This window comes from Dromiciops gliroides, chromosome 2 (genome assembly GCF_019393635.1).
Source record: "Dromiciops gliroides isolate mDroGli1 chromosome 2, mDroGli1.pri, whole genome shotgun sequence".
NCBI classification, from domain to species: Eukaryota; Metazoa; Chordata; class Mammalia; order Microbiotheria; family Microbiotheriidae; genus Dromiciops; species Dromiciops gliroides.
This window is the reverse complement of record NC_057862.1, coordinates 333,374,323-333,400,649: the sequence shown is the minus strand read 5'-3', so window position 1 is coordinate 333,400,649 and position 26,327 is coordinate 333,374,323. Positions and strand designations below refer to the sequence as shown.

The 26,327-nt window shown below is 35.0% G+C and overlaps 1 protein-coding gene across 2 annotated transcripts in view; it reads right to left on the bottom strand.

Annotated features, from left to right (window-relative positions):
• Positions 1–15,256: 15,256 nt before the first annotated feature.
• Positions 15,257–26,327, bottom strand: part of GABRG2 (gamma-aminobutyric acid type A receptor subunit gamma2) — a 125,297-nt gene continuing 114,226 nt past the window's right edge. The window contains exons 6-9 of one of the 2 annotated variants that reach the window (XM_043985706.1): positions 25,564–25,716; positions 21,564–21,769; positions 19,195–19,218; positions 15,257–17,782 (exon numbers count right to left, since the gene is read on the bottom strand). In XM_043985706.1, the coding sequence (XP_043841641.1) occupies positions 17,507–17,782; positions 19,195–19,218; positions 21,564–21,769; positions 25,564–25,716 (659 nt within the window). In that variant the 3' untranslated portion in view covers positions 15,257–17,506. The remainder of the gene's footprint in view (positions 17,783–19,194; positions 19,219–21,563; positions 21,770–25,563; positions 25,717–26,327) is intronic. The other variant, XM_043985708.1, reaches the window with a different exon arrangement.

Below are 26,327 nucleotides of genomic sequence, written 5' to 3'. Positions count from 1 at the left end.
CTATTTGCCTATTCTTTATTCCTTTTTAAGGTATTATTTTCTTCAGCACTTTGTTGTGCTTCATTTACCAAGCTAATAATTATTTTTCCAAAATTTATGTGGATCACTCATTTCTTTTCCACTATTTCTTCAATCACCTATCTCTTTAATTATTCCAGTAATTCGTGTGCTTGAGTTTAATTAATATTTTTCTTTGAGACTTTATTTGTAGCAACTTTCCCATTTTTGTCTTCTTCTGAGCTCATGTCTTGGTCTTCCCTGACACTGTGGTAGTTTTTATGATCAAATACTTTTTTGTTGTTTGCTCCTTTTCCAGGCTATTTGTTGAATTTGAACTTTATGTTAAAGTTGGGTTCTGCTTACGAGGGTATGGGAAGCAATGTCCCAAGCTTCTGGCTTTTTCTGTCTGTGCTGTTTTTTTTTCTAGTTCTGGGAATCTGAAAGGTTTTTGGTTCTTCCAAGGTGATGTGATCTTGGAAGAGGTATGCTTACTGTTCTCTTGGTCTACACTCTTGTCTTTACTCAGGAAGAGCTCCTGGTCATTTACAGCCACAAGCACTAGAACTCTTTTTACCTTGGAATTGTGATCAGGGCTCCTGTTCCCTTTTGACCAAGCCCCAGTGCTTCTTTCCATTTTGGCAGTGAGATTCAGAACTGCATCTTGGCTATAGAGTTCCCAATCAGTGCCAGCTATACTCAGTGCTAGAAAAGGGTCCACTTTTTCAACCAGTTTTCCAACTCCTTTCCCATTTTTGGCCTGAGTGCTCCCAAAATTGGTGTCACAAATTTCCCTTGCTGACCTCCTAAGGTTTCTTAGGTAGGAAAAATGTCTCAGCCTGACACCCCCACCGTCATTTTTTTTTACCCTGCCCATGCAAAAATTTGATTTGAAGCATTATTTTAAAGTTGTTTGTATGGTAATGTTAAGAGATTCCAGCTGAGTTGCCTCTAATACTCTATCTTCATTCCCCAACCAACCCAGCTAGTCATAATTTTCAGAACAAGTTGATTATCTTTACTACCAGACTCCAAACACTACAAAGTCTCTCCCAGAAAGGGAGAACTATAACTCTTACAACATTGTCCAGAGATATGAACCACCATAGCCAGCCAGCAGTGGTCAAGAAAATCTGAAAGAATGCCCCAATGGAAAATTAAAGGTATACAGTTAACTATCTATGCCTAATGTTAATTAGAAATCAATGGCCCAGACAAATATCTGACTTATGGTAATAAAATTGTTTATTTCTTATTACTGACTAAAGTGCTATGTTTTTAAAGACTATGCCAGAGAATACATCCAAGAATAGACTGTGAGGTGACTGGGGCCACAGATTCCACCCAAATCTTCTTTGAAAACAGTCAAATGAAGTTGGTCAAGAACAAAAGCTTAAGTGAAAAATAAAAGGCCATCACCACCTACTGTTCTACATCATATTGGTGCCTTTATTTCCACTACCAGGTAGTCATAAAGCCTTGTCTTTTGTATTATATTAAAGATAGAGCAAAACCTCACTTTCTAGCTACATAATCAAGAAAAATTATAACAGATTATAATGTACCAAGAAATATTAGGCATTGTGGGGTATAACAGAGAAATAGAAGATACTTCCCTGACTATGAGGAACTTCTGTAGTTTGGCTGAGTGTCCAAGAATCTATACTATGAAGTGATAGATTAAAGTCATTTCCAGCTCTAACTGCTGTCTAAACACAATTAAAATGGAATAAAATGTAAGAAAGTATATTGGCTAAAGATTAATTAGAAGAATATGGCCTATTTAGTTTGGAAAAATGAAAGACTGAGGGTGGAAGTAGAAATGATAGTTCTTTTAAAGATTTCAAAGATTGAAATGATTTACTTTTTTGGGTACCAGAGGGAAGAGCAAGGAGTGACATGTGAGTATTGCAGATGTAACTTTAGGTAGGGGGATAAAAAAGGCAAGCAAAAAGAAAATACCAAAAATAAAAGCAAAAACAAAACTTCTTAATAATTAGATATGTTCAAACATAATATGGGCTAACTAGAACAGTGTTATGATCCCCCTTATTGGACATCATCAGGTAGAGACTGAATAACTGCTTACTGGCTGTGCTATTGGGTTGGAGTAGTTAGCTTCTGAGTTCCCTTGTAACTATCAGATTATGTGATATTACTGAATATTTATTAGCCAAGAGTTTATATAGTACAGATTATACATAATTTTAATAAGGGACAAATTAACATAGTGCGGAATAGTAAGGGAAGGCTTCTTGGAAGAGTAGGAACTTGTATTGGGTCCTGACAAAAAGGTAAAGGAAGGATTCACTGAATGTAGAGAAATAGGACATAAATTCAGGTAGTAAAATGTATTCCTTGATTGGAAAGACACATATGTACCTGAAAGCACAGTTTGGTCCCAGTATGTAGAAAAATGAGAGATAAATATTAATCAAACTTACAAATGCATTTCCCTTTTTACTCATGCATGATATAATATGCTTAAAATGGATTAATAGAAACCATATTGACTTGGTTATTGCCAGTGGGATTTATACAAGTGTGTAAAATTACAAGCAAAATATGTTAGAAGGAAATGTGAGAAAGGGAAATTGATGTACATAATAAATGGTTCCTTGTGAATTTGGGATACTTTCTGATTTATAAACCATTACAGTTACTATTTTCTTTCAAAACTCTGAAGTGACAGGTAGGAAATCTGATGTCTTTCCCCAGCTTAATAAGTGTATAGTAGATGTGAGGACATTTTTGGGATCTTGTTTCATGAATTTTTAAAAACACCATCAATTTTTAGCTGGACATTTGCATGATATGCCAGCTATGTGCTTCTCTACACAAGTTTATCCCAATAGATTACCTCCTAAACAGAAAACTGTTGTCCCCTGATTTGACAAGGTCTCTAAGATAAATCAAATACTTATGTAATAAAAGTCAAGAAAATTGCTTGACTCAAATTTTGTGAACAGGAAAATCCTAAATTATGGAAACTTCTGTAGCTCCTTAATCTTTTTAGTAAATATGAATAATGCATGAAACACTTTTAAATAGTTTCTCAATTTTTTTGCTTTCTTCTGTTTACTATTGTCACAAACTTGCAATATTTAAATCATGATGGATTTGTAGAACTAGAACAGGAAAAGAACTTAGAGATTATCTAGTCCTAATATCTAAACCCCTACCACCCCAAATCTGTCAAGATGGAAAGAGAAGCTCATGAGATCAATTGACTGGCCTGATGTTACAGAGGGAGTATATGGAAGGTGGGATTTGAATTAATTACCTCTGACAGCAGAGTCTGCACTCTTTCCAATGTGATACACTATCATTCGAAATGAAAGATTTCATAGTGTGGGAAGTTTATTCAGAATCATTAGGGGCAGAGCCAAGATGGTGGAGGAAAGGCAGTGAACTCTCAAACTCCTTACATGATCACTCCAAAAAACATCCAAATAATGCCAGAGGACAACTCCTGGAGCAGCAAAAGCCATAGAAGAAAGTGCTGAGATCATTTTCCAACCAAAGACAGCTTGGAAGGTTGGAAGGACAGAGCTGCAGTGCTAAGACAGGAGTGGAACCCAACCCCACAGGCACCCTGACATAGATCCAGTCTCAGGAAGGCCTTTCCAGAGAAAGAGACCCCCCAGAGCCTCTGAATCAGCTGTAGCACCATTTCCTCTGGAACTAAGCTCACAGTCTGATGAGAGGACTGAGACCTTGACAGGGGGTAGATAACAGGGGTCTCTGCTGGTGCTGAGGCTAAACTTGGGTTTTTCACCCCTGCTGGGAACCAGGAGGTAGGGTTGAGTAGCAGTGGCCCAGGTTGGGGAGAGGCAGAGGCTCATCAGAGCTGACAACCACAGCACACAAAGCTGGTTGATTAGCAAGGTGGTCTGGGGTCATCTACAGACCAAGGAACAGGTTAGGCAAGTAAAAAACCTTCTCCTTCTTAAATCATACCACCTAAAACCTCCTGAAGCTTGGGATAGTGCATCCTGTAAACAGTGCCCCACTTTAAAGAGCTAAAAGTCAAGTAAAAGAAAGGCAAGATCAGCAGACAAAAAAAGGTGAGGACCATAGGAAGTTTCTTTAGTGACAAGGACAATTAATGTGCACTCTCAGAGGAAGATGTCAATGTCAGGGCTCCTATATCTAAAGCTTCCAAAAAAGTATGAATTTGTCTCCGGCCATAGAGGCACTCAAAAAGGACTTTGAAGATAAAGTCAGAGAGGTATATGAAAAAATAGAAAGAGAAATGAGGGTGATGCAGGAAAGACATGAGAAAAAAGTCAACAGCTTAAAAAAAATGGAAAAGCTCTCTGATGAAAATAATTGCCTAAGAAGTAGGATTGAACAAATGGAATCCAGTGACTTTATGAGAAGCCAAGACACAATAAAGCAAATCCAAATGAATAAAAAATAGAGGGCAATATGAAATATCTTCTTGGAAAACTGCTGACATAGAAAATAGATCCAGGAGATGTAATTTGAAAATTATTGGTCTACCCGAAAACCATGATCAAGGAAAGAGCTTCGATATTATCTTCCAAGAAATTGTCAGGGAAAACTACCCTGATATTCTAGAAGCAGAAGGTAAAATAGAAATGGAAAGAATCCACCAACCACCTCCTGAAAGTGATCCCAAAAAGAAAACTCCCTGGAATATTATAGTCAAATTCCAGAGCTCCCAGGTAAAGGAGAAACTCCCAAAAAGACAAAAAAATTCAATTACTGTGGAGCCCTAGTCAGGATAGCACAAGATCTAGCAGCTTTTACATTAAAGGACCAGAGGGCATGGAATATGATATTCCAGAGGGCAAAGGAATTGGGATTACAACCAAGAACCACATATCCAGCAAAACTGTCTATAATTTTTCAAAGGGAGAAATGGGACTTTAACAAAAAGGAGGACTTTCAGGTATCCGTGATGAAAAAACATAAACTGAATGGTAAAAAATTGGAGTTGGGGGGCATATATGGGGTCATGTAGTGGTTGACTGTCTTGTGTCTGAGGCTAGGTTTCTGCTGGGGTCCCACTAGGTCCGGGGTTAATGCTTTGTCCACTGTGTCATCCTGCAGCCACATGATTACATATTTAGGGTAAAACTGAGGGGTGAGAGGAATGCACATGGGGAGAACAAATGGAAGCAGTGTCAGATTATATATATTTGGGCTCAAAGATCACTGAAGATCATCTTCAGTGATCTGGTCCTTTAATGTAAAAGCTGCTAGATCTTGTGCTATCCTGAAATTAAAAGATGATTGGTTCTTGAAAGAAAAGCTATGGCAGATTTGGAAAGCATCCTAAAAAGTGGGGACATCACCTTGCCGACAAAGATCCATATAGTCAAGCATGTTTGTTGTTGTTGTTGTTTTCCCAATATGGGTGTGAAAGGTGGACTGAAATGAAAGTTGAGTGTTGCAGAGTTGATGTTTTCAAATTGTGGAGCTAGAGAAGACTTTTAATAATTGCTTGCACAGCAAGGAGATCAAATTAGTCAATACTTAAAGAAATTAATTCAGATCACACACTGGAAGGAAAAATACTGAAGGTGAAGCTAAAATACTTTGCCAACAAAATGAGAAGACAGGACTCATTGGAAAAGCCCCTGATGTTGTGAAAGATTGAACTCAAAAAAAGGGGATGGATAGATGGATGAGATAGATAAATAGTGTCATGAAAGCAATGAATATGAGTTTAGATAGACTTTGGATAAGAGTGGAAGATAGAAGTTCCTAGCATTTTATGGTCCATGGGGTCAGGAAGAGTTTGACACAAATGAATTAATGAAAAGAAAAAAATTCATTCCTCACTTTTTCTCACCAGTGTCATGATATTTACTTATGACCTGTATATTTTCCATAGATCATATATTCTTTATGCTTGAAATTTCAAATGTTGATGATGCAAGGGCAGAGAAATGCACACAGGTGTTAATTGTGTCCTGTGTCTATTTAATCAAATAGGGAAGAAAGTAACCTCATTTCGTGTTAATGCTTTTTGTGTAGAAATTGATCTAAATGTGGTAGAGGAGGATTGAGTATTTTAGACTGTCTTGTCATTAATCATTTTGCCCTATCTTTCCCAATTTAAAGATTGTTCTTGGTAGATTAAACAGAAGTTAAATAAGAGTTGGATAGTTCTGCCTTCTATTATACAATATAATTGTTCAATTCAGAACATTAGAGCAGGGACTAAATAAACTAAATGATAAAATGTCTATTTATCCATATTTAATTATATATCCTGTGTTTTTCTAGATTTTCCTATTGTTTGCAACATATTTTATATGTGTGTACATACATATACATACACGTATATGTATACATACATGTACACACACACATATATGGATATGTATATGTGTGGTGGATCTACCTGCCTCACATTTTTCCTACTCCATTCAGCCACCAAAGTGATTTTTCTAAAGCTGTCTGACTATGTTATTCTCCCGTTCAATTTCCAGTGGCTCATTGTTACCTCCCAGATCAATCAAATACAAAATTCCCTGGTTGGGGGTTTTGCTATTTATAACCCAGCCCACCTTTCTAGTCTTCTTATATTATAACTTTGTCACATACTCTTTGATCTAATGATATTGATTTCATTGTAATTCTTTTAATGAGAAACTCTATCTCTCAGCTCCAAACATTTTCTCTGCCAGTGCTCCATGCCTGGAACATTCTTCCTCCTCATATTGGCTTCCCTGGCTTCCTTCAGGCCTTAAGCTAAATATTATCTTTTACAGGAAGCCTTTTCCAAGCCCCTTTATCTCTAGTTCCTTTCTTTTTTAAATTATTTCCTGTGTATATGGCTTGTTAGAATATAGTTTTTTGTTCATTGTTTCGATACAGGGGCTGTTACTTAGATCTTTTTGTAGTCCCAGTATTTGCACAGTGCCTGAAACTTAGTAAACACTTAAAAATGTTTATTATTTTTTTCTCTAGCATCCAAATTCATTCCCACTGCTGATGGTATAAGCCAGTTAGGAGGAGACTAAGGAGAATAGTGAGGACTCAAAGAATACATTTTTCTATAAGTGGCTTGCAGATATTATCTTCAATTGTGATGGACAGTTCTTTAGTATCACTATTCTGCCATACCAGGAGACTACAACCAATAGTTAAATCATTCTTAAACTTCTATCATTAGAAAGGAAGCATCTTAGAAAATTCCTCTCATCAGATACATGGTAGAAATAACTCTGGCTTGTTTGTAGCATATATACTGTGACCTACTTTTCAATTTCTAGATGCTGTTACTTCAAAATCATTTAAGAGAAAATATCAGAGTTGTATAATATAATTTTAATGCCATTATACCATGAAGCTCCACTAATTATGGATAAAAAGAAATCACTGTAACCTCTAAGGCTACAAATCTGGAATATTCCATGAGAACTTTCAATGATTTCAAATAAGAAATCAGTTTAGAAGTGTAGGTGAATGAGAAGTGGAACCTTCAAATAGCTACTGGAAGTGTAATCTTTACAAGGAAGAAATTCTGAGAAATTGACAAAGGAAAAATATCAAAGAGTAAAGGATTTTTAAAAGCTAAAACGTTCAGCCTCTAGGTTTAAAAACATTTTAACTAACATTTGAGAATATAGGTTTTTGGTTTTGTTTTGTTTTGTTTTATTTTGTTTTGTTTTGTTTTGCAGGGCAATGAGGGTTAAGTGACTTGCCCTGGGTCACAAAGCTAGTAAGTGTTAAGTGTCTGAGGCTGGATTTGAACTCATGTCTTCCTGAATCCAGGACCGGTGCTCCATTTACTGTGCCACCTAGATGCCCCCTGTCCTTACTTTAAATACAATTTTAAAGTTTTAGCACTTTGTCTTAACAATATTTTAATGTTACCATAAATAACCATTTTACTTTTTAATTCCTTAAATCTCTTAGTTAACTAATTAATGCTTATTGAGTAGAAATTAGTGATTATACATCACTATTGATATATTTCATTGTGCTATTGCCAGTAAATGTAGACAGATGCCTGCAAAATATAGTCCACCAAATGGGAGAATTTTTTTTTTCATTTTGTTATAATTAAAATCACATACTTAGACTCTCCTCTTCTGTGATAAGGGTTGTGTAAAGTAAACTGTTTAAGATATGAATAAATAATAATTTCCCAATTGTCACCATTTGTTTCTATAACAATCTCAATATAACTCTCTATATTATTAGAAACTGGAAAATTTACATAAGATTTTTTGGCTGGTATATATGAATATAGGTCAATGATGTAATGCATATAAATGTATCAGTTTTTTCAAGGATTTGGAATAGGGATAGCATATATGTGAGAATCTCCTGTCATGAAAACCCTTTGCACCAATACAGATAAGTGATATATCTGGAACTTATAATATTAGAGAGCTATCTGAGACGCTGAGAAATTAGGTGACATGTACATAGTTTTTACCTGGATAATATGTATCAGAATAAAAACTTGAACTTAGGTCTTCATGATTTCAAGGTTGGCCCTCTATCTTATATAATATCATAAGGTCATAGATTTAGAACTAGAAGAAAATTTGGAGGTCATATATTTCAAGTATCTTATTTTACAGAAAAGAAACTGAGGCCTAGAGAATTGAAGAGACTTGCTCAAAGTGACCCAGGTAAGTAAACGACAGAAGTGGGATTTTAACTCAGTCTCTTTGACTCCCAAGTGTTGTTTTTTTTCACCATATTACAATCCATCTCAAATGTAAAATAGAATATATATCATATATTCGTATTAATTATATGTAAAGCTTATGGTCATATGTATTTCAATCCTCAAGTTTAAGGAATCAACTATTTAAAAAATCATATGGAAAATATATTAAGAGAAAAATGGGTAGCATGACCATAGGGAAACACACAGTAAGTTGAAGTAAGTCTTCCCATGATTTGCTACTTTTCATTAGAATTGAAAGATATATTTTACCTGCAATGAGTGGTATTCTCTGAAGTTTTAAAGATGAGCAACCAAATGTGGGAATTATTATTATCATCTCACTCTACTTTAAATCTGATGCTCTGCATGGTTTCAACTTAAAGTAACATGATGCCCTCCCCAAGATAACCTCATCCCTTCTGAACTTACCATCATTCTTTTACCAAAAACCTTGATTGACACCACCTTTCTTAGCCTTCTCTCTCCATTGGTTGAAAGGTTGGAAGCCAGAATATCAAACTCCTCCCAGTGCCTTCCTTTATAGAAGGCAAAGACTGAATTCTCAGTTTATTCTACCTTGCGACTGCTGCCCTGTTGGTTTCAATTCCATGGAACAAAATGCCCCCATGCCAGGTATTTCCTGGTATCTCTCCCTCCCACACCCACTTTCCTGCTTCCTTTCATGTGTTGTCTTTAGACTGTAAGCTAAAGGAGGGCAGAAACTTTTTTTCTTTCTATTAGTTGTATCCCTAGCACTTAGCACCATGCCTGAGCATATTTTAGGTACTTAATAAATGTTTATTGCATTTATTGGATTGAATTAGAATTAAGCTGTACTGAAATAGTTTCTTCAACTCTTTCTTCTTTGGCAGTCTGGAGGCCCAGTGGCTGGAGCATTGATTTTGAAGTAAAAATACCAAAGTTTCTATTCTGCTTCAGACTATTATTAGATTCGTGACTCTGGGAAAGTCATGTAGCTTCTCTCAGCCTCAGTTTGCTCATCTGTAAAATAAGAGTAATGATAGAACTTATCTAACACCTACCTGTCTTGAGGATCAATTGAAATAGCATGTAAAGTGTTTTATATACCTTAAAGAGCTATATAAATGCTAGCTGTCATCATTATCTAGGATCCTATGAATAAAACTAGTGAGATGGTGTGCTATATATACTTGGGGAACACAAAGAACTCTGTTGAGGACAAAAAGGGCATAACCCTTATTAGGACCTCAGGGACCATGATGTCAATTGTTGCTTGGGTTTGTCCTAGGAAGCAGTAACTTCAAAGAGGATTATAATATGTCTATATAGTCTAAGCAAAATGAATGGAGTATATGGGAAATGAAGTCTTCCCAAAAAAGCAAGACTATTGAACCCATTATCAGAAGACTTCCATTTGAATCCTACTTCTGCTACTTACTAGCTGTGTGCTTTGGGGCAAGTTCCTTTCCCCCTTAGGATCCAAATTCATGTATAAAATAAGCATAGTCAACCATATATCTCTTGACTTCTAAAGTCCCTTCCAAATGTCACCTTCTGTGATTCTATTATTTAGATATTGCTTACAGAGACTAGAAAATCATCATCTCCTAATTGTCTTTATTACTAAAATCCTATATTGGAGCATAAAATGTGTTGGCTAAGATGAATGTGAGATTTACTGTTTAAGGGCACCTATACTGGAGTATAAAATGTGTTGGCTAAGATGAATGTGAGATTTACTGTTTAAGGGCAAGGCTGTGGGAAAGGTCAGAGATGTTTAGCCTGGGGGTATAGATAAAAATGATGATTTTTATTTTTGAATCATGTTGGAATTAGCTATATCAGATAGAAGCTACTACTTGGGCATAGTCTTCCTTAAAGGAAAGGATTTGGGTAAAGATAGTTGGCTATTATGGTTCCTAGTGATTCCTAATTTGTCCAGAGGATCTAGCTAATTTTTCCAAAATGTCCCTTTCTCTGTCAGTTGCTATTGGCCTTGATGATAGGCTTACTTTATAATTCCAAGGTTACCGTTGTTTTTCTTGTCTGCAGTCTATTTTTCAGAATAAAACAGAAGGATTTATTCTTTCAGGACCACATATGTCTTGTACATTTTTAAACAGTAATTTCAAAGAAAATAGTCTGGTCAGGTCAGCATTTGGTGTTTTGTTTTAGAAAGACAGCTCATCCTTCATGTTACTCCTGAGATAGATTGGGTACTTATTTTCATAATTGCATCCTGCATTTTAAACACCCTTCACAATTTTTCAAAGTTCCCTGGTTTTAGATCCTTAGGAAGATAATGACGCCCTCATATGCAGCAGTATAATATTTCAAATTATTGTTTGTCTTATAATGGCATTGGTATAAAAGTACACTCACAGGTAAATTACTTTAAAATTCTGAAAACCTACTCAGTATTAAGGGATATGTAGACTTTTTAAAAAAGGTGCTACTAATGTTCTGTGATCTTGGTCAAGTGACAGTTTAAGAGCCTTTTGTCCCTTTCTCTCCAAAGTATTATGTTTTAATTAGAGGATTTCTTTTTTTTTTTTTGCAGGGCAATGGGGGTTAAGTGACTTGCCCAGGGTCACACAGCTAGTAAGTGTCAAGTATTTGAGGCTGGATTTGAACTCAGGCACTACTGAATCCAGGGCCAGTGCTCCATCCACTGTGCTATCTAGCTGCCCCCTAATTAGAGGATTTCTAATGTCCAGCTGAAGGTTTATTAAAATTATACTATCTCCAGTAACATTCAACAATATTCATGTATCTCCATTTGACAGGAATACTTTCACAGGCCAGAAACATCTTTTATTCTCAATTCCTAAGAGCAGGGGGAAAAAAAAAAAACATAAAATTTCATTTTGAGTTGAAATTTGGATCACCTTCTCACCAATGCAATGGTACAGAGGAGTTCCAGGGAACTCATGATAGAAGAAGATCTCCAAATCCAGGAAAAAAAAAAAGAACTGTGGAGTATAGATGTTGAATGAAGCATATTATTTCTTTTGTTTTTGGTGCTGTTGTTTTTCTATTTTGAGATTTTTCGTCATTGCTCTGATTTTTCTCTTATAACATGACTAATGCAGAAATATGTTTAATGTTATTATGTATATATATATACCTATATATGTATATATATATATACCTATATATATATATACCTATATGTGTGTATATATATATATATATATATATATATATATATATATATATATATATATATATATATATATATATATATATATATATATATATATACCTATATAAGATTACCTGCTGTCTAGGGGAGGGCGGAGGGAGGGGAGGGAGGGAGAAAAATCTGAAATTGGAAAGTTTGTATAAACAAAAGTTGAGAACTATCTTTACATGCAACAGGAAAAAATAAAATACTCTATTAAAAAAAAAAGAAAGTTGGATCACAATAAACTCTTACATTAAAAATTTCTTCCCATTGATGGGACAAAGGGAGAGCTTTGGTGACTGAAGATGTGGAACTTAGGCTAGTTATTTTAACTTCTGAGGGTCTATGCTTTCTTATCCAGAAAAATAATGACAATAACTAATATTTATATAGCACAGTGCTTTACAAATATTTTCTCACTTGATTTTCACAACATCCCTATAAGGTAGGAAATATTGTTATACTATAGATGACAAAACTGAGGCAAACAGAATGACTTACCTAGGAAAACACAGCTAAGTAATGCCTGAGGTAGGAGATGAACTCAGAGCTTCCGGACTCCGTCCCCAGCAAGTTGCACTAAAAGTGAAGGGAATTAATTGCATGGTCTCTAATGTCCTATCAAACTTCCAAATTTTATAATTCTATAGAAGGAAGAATAAAATATTGGTAGAACTGTGGAAGAAAGGGAGAAATGGAGGAAACAGATTTTTAAAACCATTACAAATGGTTGCCTGTGATGAGAAATTAATTTCTGGTGTGACTTTCAATCAAGAGCTATTCAAGTAAGAAATTGATGCTCTACATCCACTGTGCTCAAGTTTCTGAGTGCCTAGTCAGAGATGATCTGCTCCCTAATGACTCAACTGTCCTCAGTTAAGGTAGATTGTCATACCAGTTAAATTTCTATTGATCATATAAACATGTTTGCAGAAATGAGATGGTAACATTGCTATTTTTAATCACTGGACTAAGAAGAGAACAATATCCCTGAGACTGGGATTGTTTGGCTTTTTTCTAAAGTGCTATAAGTGCAAGGGTGGTGGCTTATGGGCTGCAATGGCCATCAAAGAGCAAGGCATAAACGGTAATATTCATCCCAAAGGTCTACCTCTCATTCAACAAAGAAAAAATAATGTGTTTTGAATGGCTGCATTTGTTCCTTTGTAGACAGGATATTTCAAGGCTGCTTGTCCATTAAATATATTCCAAAAGATTTTCCAGGGAAATGACTTAAAGTTCATTTGAATAAGTGCTATACATGCATATTGCATAATATAAATCTCAAATTCTTCTCTGAAGACTCTGTAGCAGTCTCTTGAACCTACTTTAAAATGTAATTGCCAACAAATAACATTTTTTTTTTCTCCTAGAGGTATCATTATCCCTGTCAAAGAATATTCACTTAGCACCAAATTACATATGGCACTGTGCTGGGCATTAAACAAAGAAAGACCTATATCAACTTGTCCTACCAGTATAGTGTTAAGCACCCATTAGGTGTTCAATAAGCACTTGCTAGTTGATTGGTTGACTGATTGGTTCAGTCTGTGCCTTATAAGAGAATCAAATTCTCAGAGTAGAAAGAAGCTGATTTCCTTTATGACTCTCACTCTAACTAGCTGCCTGAGTTTGAAATGATCATTTAACTCTCTAGGCCTTGTTTTTCTATATCTATGAAATAAAATGATTGTTCTTCTCAGTCTCTGCCTCTCTATTTCCCTATCTCTCTATTTCTCTCTATCTCTCTCTCTCTCTTTATGACTCTGTCTCTCTTTCTTGGCAAATACTCTTCAATTTATAGGCTTAGAAATTTGACCAACCACTGAGAGAAAAAGATAATTGGGGTCACAAAACTAGTGAGTGTCAGAGGTGAGATTTGAATATAGGTATTCTTGATATCAAGAATACCAAAGCCTCTCATTCAATGAATCTATTCATTACAATCCAAGATTCTAACACTGATGTCAAAAGACATATGACATAAATAGAAAAATAGAAACAATGAATATTTAACTTTATGGTGAATAATTTCTATCAAATAGCTGTCAAAGAGGAATCAATTTCTAATAACTACATACCTGGGATAGATCCTGGATGGACCTTTACCCATCAGAAGATCATGTCTAGACTGAGAATGGTGAAAGAAAACAGGGGACTTGTCCCTGATTTTTCTTAGAAAGTTTTATGGGGGAGGCAGATTTTCAAGTGAGAGCCTTTTGACTGAGGGAAGAATATTCTAAAGATGCAGCATAGTCTGACATGAAACTCAAAGAGGGAAAAAGACCAACTGAGTAAAGAAAATTTGGAGTATATGAATCAGAGATTATGTAGGAAAGTGTGAGGTGGGGTGGTTAGGAAGTGAGAAGAAAAATAATTTAAAAGAAGAGAAAAGTGCTAAAACCAAAGCATATTAAAGATGAAAGGGAACTACTAGAGGTAACTCAGGATACCCTCTTTTTTCCTTCTACCACCCCATAATTTTATGAATTAGGAAAGTGAGAAACAACTAAGATAAAATTCTTCGTTTCAGGAAAAACAAGTAACATCACTAGGACTGGGAACCATGGCTTTTTGACTCCTACACCAATACTCTTTCCATTCTTTCATAATGAAACCTAGGGCTTTAAGGTGAAATTAGATATTGAAGGTCTTTCAGCCATAAACTGGCCATCTTAGATAAGACCCAGAGTTCATTTCAGTTTCACATTTTATGAAAAGTAAACTCGGAAAATATTAAAAAAAGACAACAACACAGAGATAGTAGCTGTTAATGGAATCCTCATAATCCATATTAATTGGCTCATTTAGTATTGTTTGAATGGGAAAATTCACCCTTCTCCCACACAATAATTGTCTTAGTAAGGAAATGAGGAGGAAGAGAAAGAAGGGGAGGAAGGAGAAGAAGTAAAAGGAAGAGAAGGAAAAGGAAGCTTCCTTGCCACATTCTATTTGGTATCTGGGACAAAATCATAGCAATAGAGAGGATGAAAGTGAAAGGAAAAGGAAGGGAAATCTGGAAAAACTACAGGCAAATTCCACCTTCTTTGTGAATTTGTAGCATCTGTCTTCTTTTCTCTCTTTTTTTAAACTTACTCCCTTCTATATTACACATCCCAGATGTTGCTGCCTCTTTACCCCTATAACCCTATCACCTGAACAAAACAAAATGACATTTTTTATATATGTATATTTATCTAGATATGTATTTGTACTTACTTATCTACATGGTGCCTACCCAAATAAACATTCATAAGCTTCATTGAAGGAAGAGGCTTGCTATTTGGTCTTATAACCCCAGTGCCTAGTACAGTACCTGTCTTATGCTTAAGTAATGCTTATTGATTAAATAGTGATCCTTTTGGCAGCCTTCCTCACTCTTCCCCACTACAGAACAAATAGTTAAAAAATAAAAGACATTGAGAAAGAAGGGAAGACCCACCTTTTAATACAGTATAGTGCAAAGACACCAGCAAGGAGATGCCACCTTTCTGTGTTTAAGAGCAGCAGTTTTATTGTAAAAGTCCACAGGTTTGTGCAATTCCTTTTTGAAAAGGATTTCCAAATACATTTGATGAGGAAAGATGATGATTCAGAATTAGTTTATTTTTCTGTGTATATGGATTTCCAAGCCTATACAAACATTGGAAAACTAGCTTTTACTTTGTGCCTTCATCTGTTATAAAGCAATTGTATCATGACAACTAGCACACATTACTCATTACTGAAATTTGCCAACAACTCTCCTAAAGTAAGCATTTTAATACTTTTACAATTACAGAAAAATATTCAAAGAGAATTGATTGCATTTACATTGGCATAAGGTTGCATAATTGAGTACATCAGATATGATCAAAAGTTTGGAAAACCTGTGGCTGAATGAGTTTCAAGATTCATCCATATGGAATAGATGGTTTGAAATACACAAACTACACACAGCTTGTCTGTTAGCAAAGACACTTTTTATTCCCCTTTGATTATTTGGGGGAATTTGTAAATTGTATAATTGTGATGGTTAGATTTCTGTCTTACAGTAACCACACCACAGAAGAGAAGCATGTTAAAGGAGTATTGCTGTACAGAAACAAAGCTATGGGGTAGAACAAACTGTTTATATGGCATAATTTATCATGTTTAAAGTCATTAGTTAATTAGCTCACTAAGAGTATAGTCTAACAATGTCAAGTTCATTGGTTTGTTCCCTCTGTGGGCCATTCTTTCAATGAACACTTATTGAATGCTCGCCATGTATGACATAACTACAGATTATCCCTATAACCCCAGTCATGTATGAATTTTGGAAATCTGTGCCAGTGATTCACATGAGAGAATGTTGTTGAATTGGAACCAACCCATTCCCACAAATGGGAAAAAATATCAAAGCAGATGCTCAAGTGATTGTGTATTAGTAAACTTGCTTCTTAATATGAAAAGAAAAGAAAGAGAAAATACCATTGTCATAGTAGAAAAACAAAAATGACCCTTGCCTGAAAATGAAATACAAATTCCAGATGACAAAGATTGAAAACTGAAGTTCCTTCTGACCCTTCTGGTTATTTCCGAGAGATGTATCACTCCACAAATACCCCATGTGAGATGACTAATCATCATTTGAGCTTGATATGGAAGGAGTCACCAGCAGCTTATGTATTAATAGCCTGAAGCAGATCCTGTGATGAAGAATAATTTCTATTGCAATCTAATGGACTAGAAAGCAAGAAAAAATAGCGTCAAGCACATACAGTCACTTAATAAACTAGATAAGAAATTGTCGATCCTTTTTGATTCATAGACTATTTAGAAGAGGCAAATGTAGATTGTTTTGTTTATATATATATATATATATATATATTAAGGTATCAAACTGTCATACACAAAAATGCTGTTTTAATCTTCATGCATGAGAGGGCAGCTAAGTTCTCCTCCCCAATCCCAAACCCAGACTGACTCTTTATGATTCTATTAACATTTTTCACTTACAGCCCAGAGCCACAAAATAAAAGACAATACTTTATGGTATCTTTGCTTCATTTATTTTGGCCCTAAAATGATGCATGCACTACTTTAAGCATTATAAGGTATTTCAATATTTACAACATTTTACATGTGCTCTTAAAAGGATGGTATTTTTTTCCTATTATTAACTTGGGGGTATGGGAGGATAACATTTCTAGGCTAGTAACACTTATTTGAATTGAGAGATAATGCTTCTCAAAATGAAAAGAAGATTCTAAAGGGTAAAGATTGATGATATCTCTCTACCCCAAGCAAACACATTGTACATTTCTTATAAATTGTGTGTGTGTGTGTGTGTGTGTGTATTTTTACAATGGAAGGGTAAAGGTATTCCACCAGTTCAATTTCACATCCCCTCCATTTCTTTTAGAGCTGCCATTGCTACATTTTGATCTACTTTTGTTTTCATCATTCTTATTTTCCATTTACATAACAGTTTTCATTAGTTCAATCAGTAATATCCAAATCACATTAACCAAAGGAAAGTCAGGGACAAATGACATGGCATGATTAGGATATTCCATATTATGGCACAAATGAATTGAGACCAATATAAAGCATATGAGAGATTATATTAAGTGGACATTTAAAAGGGAACCTTTAAATCATCTCCCCATGGGAATCATTGATTAAGACTCTTATCATTGCTTCATTCTTGCTTAAAGGTAAAGGTAGGAAACCCAGTAGACTAGGTTGAATAAGCAGAAGGCAGTGGGAAAGAAGATCCGAGCGTAAGAGTCCATTTTAGCAATGCGAATATGTATTCTTCCATGACGCCATGCCCCTGTTCGGCAATCTTCAAAGCAGCAGAAAAAACTGGCACAGTCCTTGCCATCAAGACATTCATAACCGTATTCTTCATCTCTCTCCTGAAGGTGTGTGGCATTGTTCATTTGAATAGTGGCTGACCTTGGTCGAATATCAATTGTAGGTGCCTAAGAGCATAATACAAATGGAAGGGAATAAAAGACTTGGTCAGAATCATCAGAGGCAGACATTATTGTCTACAGCATGGTCAATGGGAATGATGATTCAGCAAATGGGGACTCTGGAAATTGCTATGACATCATGATCTACAATGATAAAATTTAAATTATGAAGAGAGCACATTTGCATATTTCAAATTTCGAGCTAAGCAATGCAGCTGAAAATAATATCATCAAGCTAATAGCTATAGCAAGGAAATTGAACAACAAATGGACTCAAAGATCTAAAAGGTTAGACCAAACAACTACATGAAACTTTATTCCACTAACTACTGGAGGTGATGTTGGAGACATGAAGGCATCAAATGGAATGGAGAATTATTTTTTTAAATGAATACTTTCTTTGAAACCAAGGCATCTGTCATGCTTATATGTATGCAAATAGCCTGTTAGAATGAACAAAGATGGTGCTGATGGCAAATTCTATTTTAACTATATAGCAATATAAATTATTCTTGGACTATATATAACTCCATGGTATGGCTAATGCATTAGAGAGATGGAATTTCACATTAAATGGTCACTATATGCAAATGTTAGCCAAGTTCACCTACATGAATGAGCATTGTCAATGACTTTCACCATCCAGAATGGCAAAACATTGTCAGTATTGGGTGAACAGAAATTAGCATTCCCTTCTATTCAGTGTCATTGAATCCCTGCCCTTCTACTAATGGAAAATGAATTAGAGGACAAAGGAGTTTCTTCAGAATTACTAATTCACTTGTTATAGACTTAGGAAAAATCAACTATATTGACATTTAGGAATGAGCTTCCAAAATTCCAATAAAAATAGAAAACAATCATCATTTGCTATCTGAAATGATGGCAGTGTATTTAGAGCCAGTAACAACACTTGCATGAATACATTTGTTCAACTATAAAACATGTTCAGTTCTAGGATTTTTCCCAAAAGACTCTAATATAGTTTTTATATGCATTAAAAACATTAAAATATATTTTACTAGAAGGCAAGAGACTATGTCTTGAAACATAATTTTCAAAGATTTATGGTGTCCATTTCAGTTCTAAAGACCATGTATTGTTTAGGGCTGTTGGAATGGAGGTTTCTAAGAAAAAAGGCCAAATCAGTTTAGGCTACTATTTAAGAAAATCACACTTTGTTCAAGGTTCTGGCTGCTCTTGAGTTACAAATGAATTCAAAACATCTGTGACTTGGTGTAGGAGCTGCTGAATCAACTCTACAAATTTATTTCTAAATCTGTAGAATTTTCTACTTCTTAGATGTATTACCTGGAGTAGAATGCTTAAATGTCTACTTTTAAAAAAATCTCATTTAAGCGTTAATAGTTAAATTCAGCAGTGGCATGCAGTGAATTTCCATTCCAAAAACATTATACCTTGAAGGAAAACATCCGAAGAAGCTTTGGTTTTGTAGACAGAAAAGAGAATAACATTTTTTTTTTTACAAAGAAAGGAAAACAAAGAAGAGGAAGAGACAAAATAAGATAAATTAAAGATACATTCCCAAAACATAGTAAGTAAAAAGAACTGAAATTATAAACAGAGAAGGACAGTCCTCAACTATGATAAAAACCTGTGACTGAAGTGAAAGAAAAATAAAAATCTGGTAATTGGGTGAATTTCCAGCTAAGTAAATATTATTCTGATTTAATATTATCTTGACCCTAAACTCCAATCGAACTACAAAACCCAGTGTGTTTCAAGCTAACTTCCCACTGCCCATTCATCTGGCATGGAAACAATTTTCATGATTATTTTTCTAAACCTTTTCAACAGCAAGATCTGATTAGAGTAAGCCTTTACACAATTAGCATCAGTACACCATTACAGGAGAATCGAGTACTTTATTTCCTCATTGAAGGGTCTTGGAACTTGTCAGCTCCCTTGACTAAGTAATGAATTACATTATCTACTTCATTTAAAGGATTAAAAAATGCATTCCATAGTCTCAGCAATTTATATTTTTTCCTGTTGCATTTTGTCAACCCTCTTCTCTTTCTGCTCATTCCTGCCAATTCTTTCTTCATTTGTTCTATCCAGTCTCCAGATTTTGAAATATAAATATTTCTCATCTTTGAAACAAAATGTATGTTTATAGAATTTAGGATATTTCATATGGATTCTAGTGCCTGTTAGCACAACCTTTTTGTTTTGGGAATAATACTTAAAGATGTTAATAGAACTAACTTATTAGGAGAAGAAAATGGAAAAGGGAGGAAGTCAAGTAAGAAAAAAGGGACAAAAATAACATTAACAAGGAGATTAAATGGAAAGGTAGAGAGGCAAAAGGAAAAAAAAAAGAAAGAAAGAAGGGAAAGACCTGCAAAGAATAAGCATATTGCATGTCTGGGATATGAAAGATAACCATTTTCTAAAATTAATAATAGGCACTTAATGGTACTTAATAGAAGACTAGCCACAAGTTCAGAAAAACAGGTGTTAAATCCTCTGTTTGATACGTGTCATTTGACCCTGGGTAACTCAGTGAAAAACCAGTGCTCTAGGTAGTTCTCTAAGATTATAAATTCCAAAGGAGGTGCCAATGTGCACTGATTAGGTGAGGTTTCCTCACCTGAGACTTCTCATTACTAATGAAATCACAGGCCTAATCCCTATCTCTAAAATTAATGCTCTAACCACCTTTGCTCATTACATACTATAATATATAATTACATATTCTTCTTGCAATGATTTCAGCAGTGTTACTTGGACTTCCTTAAGGAAACACACCATAAGTTAGAGACTCTCAAAAGGATTCAATCAATATATCTGATGGCTCAAATAGCTGACAACATGTCAATCTCCCACTCACATTACTTTTTAGAGTAAAATAGGGGGCAGACTACCCTATCCTCCTGCCCTTGTATATAAATTTACATTTGCTTACACTTTCTTCCTTTATCCCCAACATAACAATTGTTGTAGAGTATAAGAAACTCTCATGGGTATTCATCAACAAGTTGTCCCTGGTGATATGAAAGCTAGTTAGATGAGCTATTCAACAGGAATGTGGCCCTTATTTTCTAAACAACCAAGAAGGGCACTTAAACAAAATTGGAAGCCAAAGAAATTCTTCATCAGGTAGATATGTATTCCAAAAGGGTCCAAAATAGATAGTAGATATTCTAATCATCTATGTTTCCTATGTTAAACTATGTGGAATTTCTCAAAAAGAAAAACAATTTCTACTGTTTGTTTTTTCTTTGCAATAGAATATTATCTTTGTTATTATGGTCACATTTCAAACTTAAGAAACCTATCTGGAGAACTGCCTAGGGTGTGAATTTGATCCTGAAATATCCATACTTAAAAATTTAAAAAAAAGGGTTGGGAAGAAGGATTAGAAGGGTTAGAGGGAGATATATAGGTAAAATATAATGGGGTCCAGCCTATTAGTGACTGCATGATAAACTCCCCCATCAGTGAATATACTTCTCATAAAATGAAGACAGCATAAAATTGCTCCATTTTGTGTACCTATTATAACCCACAGAATGAATCAATTACATAGAGTCTGCCCCTGAGAAACACATATCTCTGTTGTCTCTAATGACCATAATAGATCAGTTACTCATTCCTTATAGCTGACTAAACTTAAATTATTGTTCCCATCTTTGAACTAAGTAACCGAAGCTCATCTATCTGAAGACTAACAAAAGCCACAGTTTAGATGTGTTCTTAAAAGTGCCCTGGAGGTCTAGCTACACCAATAATACTGATAGTCTCAAAAGGGAACTGTACGTACCGGGTTTTTCTTCTTTTTGTCTTTGTCCTTGCTTGGCTTCCGATTGCTGACAAAGTAATGGAGGGTGCCATATTCCACCAAGGCAGAAAAGACAAAAATAAAGCAGACAGACACAAAGAGATCCATGGCTGTCACATAAGAGACCTTGGGGAGAGATTTACGGGCAATCGTACTAAGAGTAGTCATTGTCAGGACAGTAGTAATACCTGGGAAGGAAACATGATAAAATAGAAAAAAGGAAAAAAAAATGTATTACTGTACCAACTGGTGATCAGGATGAGACCCTGAGGAACCATAATGCTCAAACTCCTTATACTTTATAGGCAAGGGAGAGTAAACTGGACTAAGGAATTTCTTCCTTGGGTTAGAACATGTTCACTATTAATTTCTATGAGGGGAACTGTAAGTGATTCTCATCTACAAAAATACCATGGGAAGCTAAGCATGTCTAGAAAGATAAAATCATAAAAACATAGATTTAGAGCTGGATGGTGACTTAGAGAACATTTATTCTATTTTTTTCTTTTATAGAGGATGAAACTGAAGCTCAGAGAGATTATATGACTTGCCTCCAAAATATATTGTAAGGGGCTAAAATTCTAGCTAGTCTGTCTAAAATATCCAATGAGTGGTCGCTAATAAATTATAAGCTTTAGCAAGAGTTAGACTTTTAAGAATTTATTAAGGAGAATAAGAATTTGGTGCAGAGAGAGAGAAAGGCCTAGATTCTTCTATATATCAAAGGAAGAGCACATGTTTAGCTCCACTCTCCACCAGAGTCCTGACAAAAGATAGCAAGAGCACCAGCCTCGCCCCTTATTCCTCCCACAAGCAACCATCACTTCCTGACACCAAAGAAAAGCCACATGTCTTGCCCTCTGGTGCCTTCTCCTCATGGTGGAGCTTTCCTACAGTAAGTCTCCAGCAGGTGGCATCATTCCAATTGTTACAATATAGGTACTAAGTAGAAGAGTTGGGATTAGAAGTAATTTCTTGTAACCTCAAGTTCAGTGTTTGTTAACCAAAAACATTGTGTATTTCATTCTAGAGAAAAAAGCTAGCTCAATAAAAACTGCCAACATAAGGAACATAAGACAGGTTTTTCAATGTGATTAATTAATGAATGTATGCATAAATGAATGAAAGGATGAAAAATATTAAGTGTTTACAATGTGTCAAACTCCATCCTGAATTATGGGTAATAAAAATACACTAGAAAGACAAAATTTGCCCTTAAGGGTCTGAAATTCTCAAAAAGGGGGAAACAGTATTCACAGGGGAAGATGGCTAGGGAAGGGTAAAGTCATAGAGATGGCAAGTTGATTTATAGAGCAACTGATTGGTGAAAATAGAAGGAGTCTTGAATTCTTATCCTGATTCTGACACTACCCAAGAGACTAAACTGCTTAACTTATCTCAACTTCATTTTCCTCATTTGTAAATTAAAGTATTTGTACTTCATAATCTCTAAGATTCCCTCTACCATCTCTAAGCCTCACTCTAGAGCTATCAACATGCTATGATTTTATTTTTGTTTTACTTAGACCAGCCAAAATTAAAGACAAGATTGTTCTTAAGAATCAGTAGCTTGGGGCAGCTAGGTGGAGCAGTGGAAAGAGCACTGGCCCTGGAGTCAGGAGGACCTGAGTTCAAATCTGACCTCAGACACTTAACACTTACTAGCTGTGTGACCCTGGGCAAGTCACTTAACCCCAATTGCCTCACACAAAAAAAATCAGTAGCTTGTCAATCTCAATAATGTAAGACTTTGCTATGCTGAATTTTGTGAGTCACTATCCCAAAGAAAAAACAAACAAAAACAAAATTTCATCATCTAAATGCATGCTGTGTTGTGTCTACCAGAATTGCTCCTAGCCATAGAGATAGCCAGGAGGCAATTAACTCTACCAGACACTCAAATGTAGAAATTCAGTCTTTGCTGAGAGGACTCCTGAAGCAAATTTAATAGTCTATTTCAGTAGAAGCCAAACAAAAAGGTCTGAGGAATGGATAGATTTCTGAGTATGTCAAGGGTTTAGGGGGGAACAGTTGGAACAGTTTCATAAATCTAGAGATAAAATTACTGTCTTTTTCATATCTAGACAAGTATCATTATGTTCATCAATGACTAGTGAAATAAAGCATGTTTTCATTGATTATGGAGCTGACTCAAGAGCTTTGGAGTTTTTTTCTCCAACCTACTAAGTCTTTCTCTTTAAAATATTTTCCCTTTTCTAACGTATTCTAATATGGAAACCACAATTCTTGCTTTGATCACTTAACCCATGCTTGAATCCAAGTCCAAGCATGTAAGAATGTAAGAAACCTTAACATTCATTTAGCCAATTTCTTCATTATACAAAAGATGAATCTGACTAAAAGAGAGGTTAATTGACTTTCCTAAGGTCATACCTATAGTGACTAATGAAGGCAGGATGCAAATTCAGATATTCTGATTCAAATTTATTTTTTTTCTTTCCTTATTATCCTGTTCTGGGAAAGGAGGAGAACTCAATCATGACTGAAGTAACCAGGGAAAGATTAATTAGTGATAAGAATTTTGACTTTGTACTTAAACTAAATTAAAGCTAGGAAGAGAGAATATACATTTATTCATTCCAGAAAGCCTGATTTAAAACTTCTACTTTAAATTAATTGGAAATGAAGGTAAGATGGAAAGAAAAAAAGGAAGGAAAGAGAGAGAAGGAAGGAAAGAAAGAGGAAGAAAAAAAACTGTGTAATATATATGAGGCAGCTTAGTTGACATAGCGGATAATAGTGCTATACTTAGATTTAAGATGAAGTGGGTTCAAATACTGCCTCCAATAAATATCAGATGTGTGACCATGAGGAAGCCACATAACCTATCTTAGTTTAATCTGTAAAAGAGATGAAAACAATATCAACTGACTCCAAGGTTGTTGCCAAGATCAAATAAAATAACACATGTAAATCATTTTAGAAAACTGTCAAGTGCTCTATAAATGTTCCTTCTTCTTTTCTTGTTGTTTTTTGTTATTTAGATGTATATGTTTGTATATCCAGAACAACGGAATGTCAAATGTAGAATGAAACTCAGAAGACATCTAGTACAACATGTTTTTGGATAAGAGTCCTCTTCAAAACATTCCTGATATTAGTCATCTGACTTTTTCAGAAGACCTTCGGTGAACCAACACATTCTGAGATAACTGTTCTACATTTAGATAGTCGTGATTGGTCAGAAATACTTCCTTATAGTGAGGCAAAATTTTGCTTTCTGAATCTTCTAAACAATTGTTTTGATGTCTGCCTTATGGGATCATTCAGAACCTTCTAATCCTGCTACATGACAGCTCTTCAATATACAGTATGAGAGATAGATCTAGATCTCCTTCTCTCTCTCTCTCTCTCTCTCTCTCTCTGTATGTATATATATATATATATATACACACACATATATATATGTATATATGTATATATATGCATATATATTCACACACATACATATATGGGTATATATGCACATATAAATATACATACACAAATATAATATGATTTTTATTCCCCCTAGGAAAATTTTAGTAAAGACTGATTTTTAAAGACTTCATTAGCATTAATACCTGGAAAAGAAGATGATAATGTTTGGGGTGAGGATGGTCATTTTGTTCAGTAAAAATAACAAAAATCTTCTAGATAGAATGAAACTAAGAAGAGAAGGGGCACATAATAGTTTTAACATGCCATGATAGACTTCTGTGATCTCATTCATTCTCAAATATTTCTAATCTATGAAGTTTTGACAAATGAATTATCCCTTATTAAAACTGTTTCTATATATTTGTGATGCAAGTTAATACCTTTAGCCATGAAACAAAGGAAATAGCATCAGTTTTCTCAGTTTCCATTGTAGTATGGAGTTGACACTATATATTTATATATTTATACAAAGTTTTGAAAGCAAATATTCATCTTTTGACATTTTGATCCACATAAATATGAACAATGGAAAGCAACTCACCTAATGAGGTTCTGGCTGGAACAGCATCCTTATTGATCCAGAAAGATACCCAAGATAAGACGACAATAAGTGTGCAGGGAATGTAAGTCTGAATGGTAAAATATCCCATTCTTCTGCTCAGGTCAAAGTACACAGACATTACAACATAATCTCCTGGAAAAGAATATAGGGACATTTGACCCAGTGTACAAATTATTAAAAATATACTATTTGGGGGCAGCTAGGTGGCGCAGTGAATAGAGCACTGGCCCTGGATTCAGGAGGACCTGAGTTCAAATCCGGCCTCAGACACTTAACACTTACTAGCTGTGTGATCCTGGGCAAGTCACTTAACCCCAATTGCCTCACCAAAAAAAAAAAAAATACACTATTTGACCACTTAGTATTTTCAACCCCCATTTACAAATATATTTGATTTATATAAATGTACTAGTTTATATAAATACACTATCCAACCTTTAAATGTTTTAATTCCATGAAAATTCTCTACCCATATACTGTCTTTATATTGTTAGGCAGATTAGCTGCTATCATATTTTTGTCTACACTGACAACACTAAGGGGATAAATGAAGTAATTGTCCAGGTAATTTTTTTTCTCTCTTTCTCATGCTTTAGTCTAAACTAGAGTAACAAATGAGACCCAAATCCTGGTTACAATAGATTTTCCTGCATCTTATCCTCATTTTCCCACTCTGATTTGTGGATTTTGCTTTCACTGAAAAGATAATTAGGGATCCTTATGAAAAGCATGTTTGCTTGTTT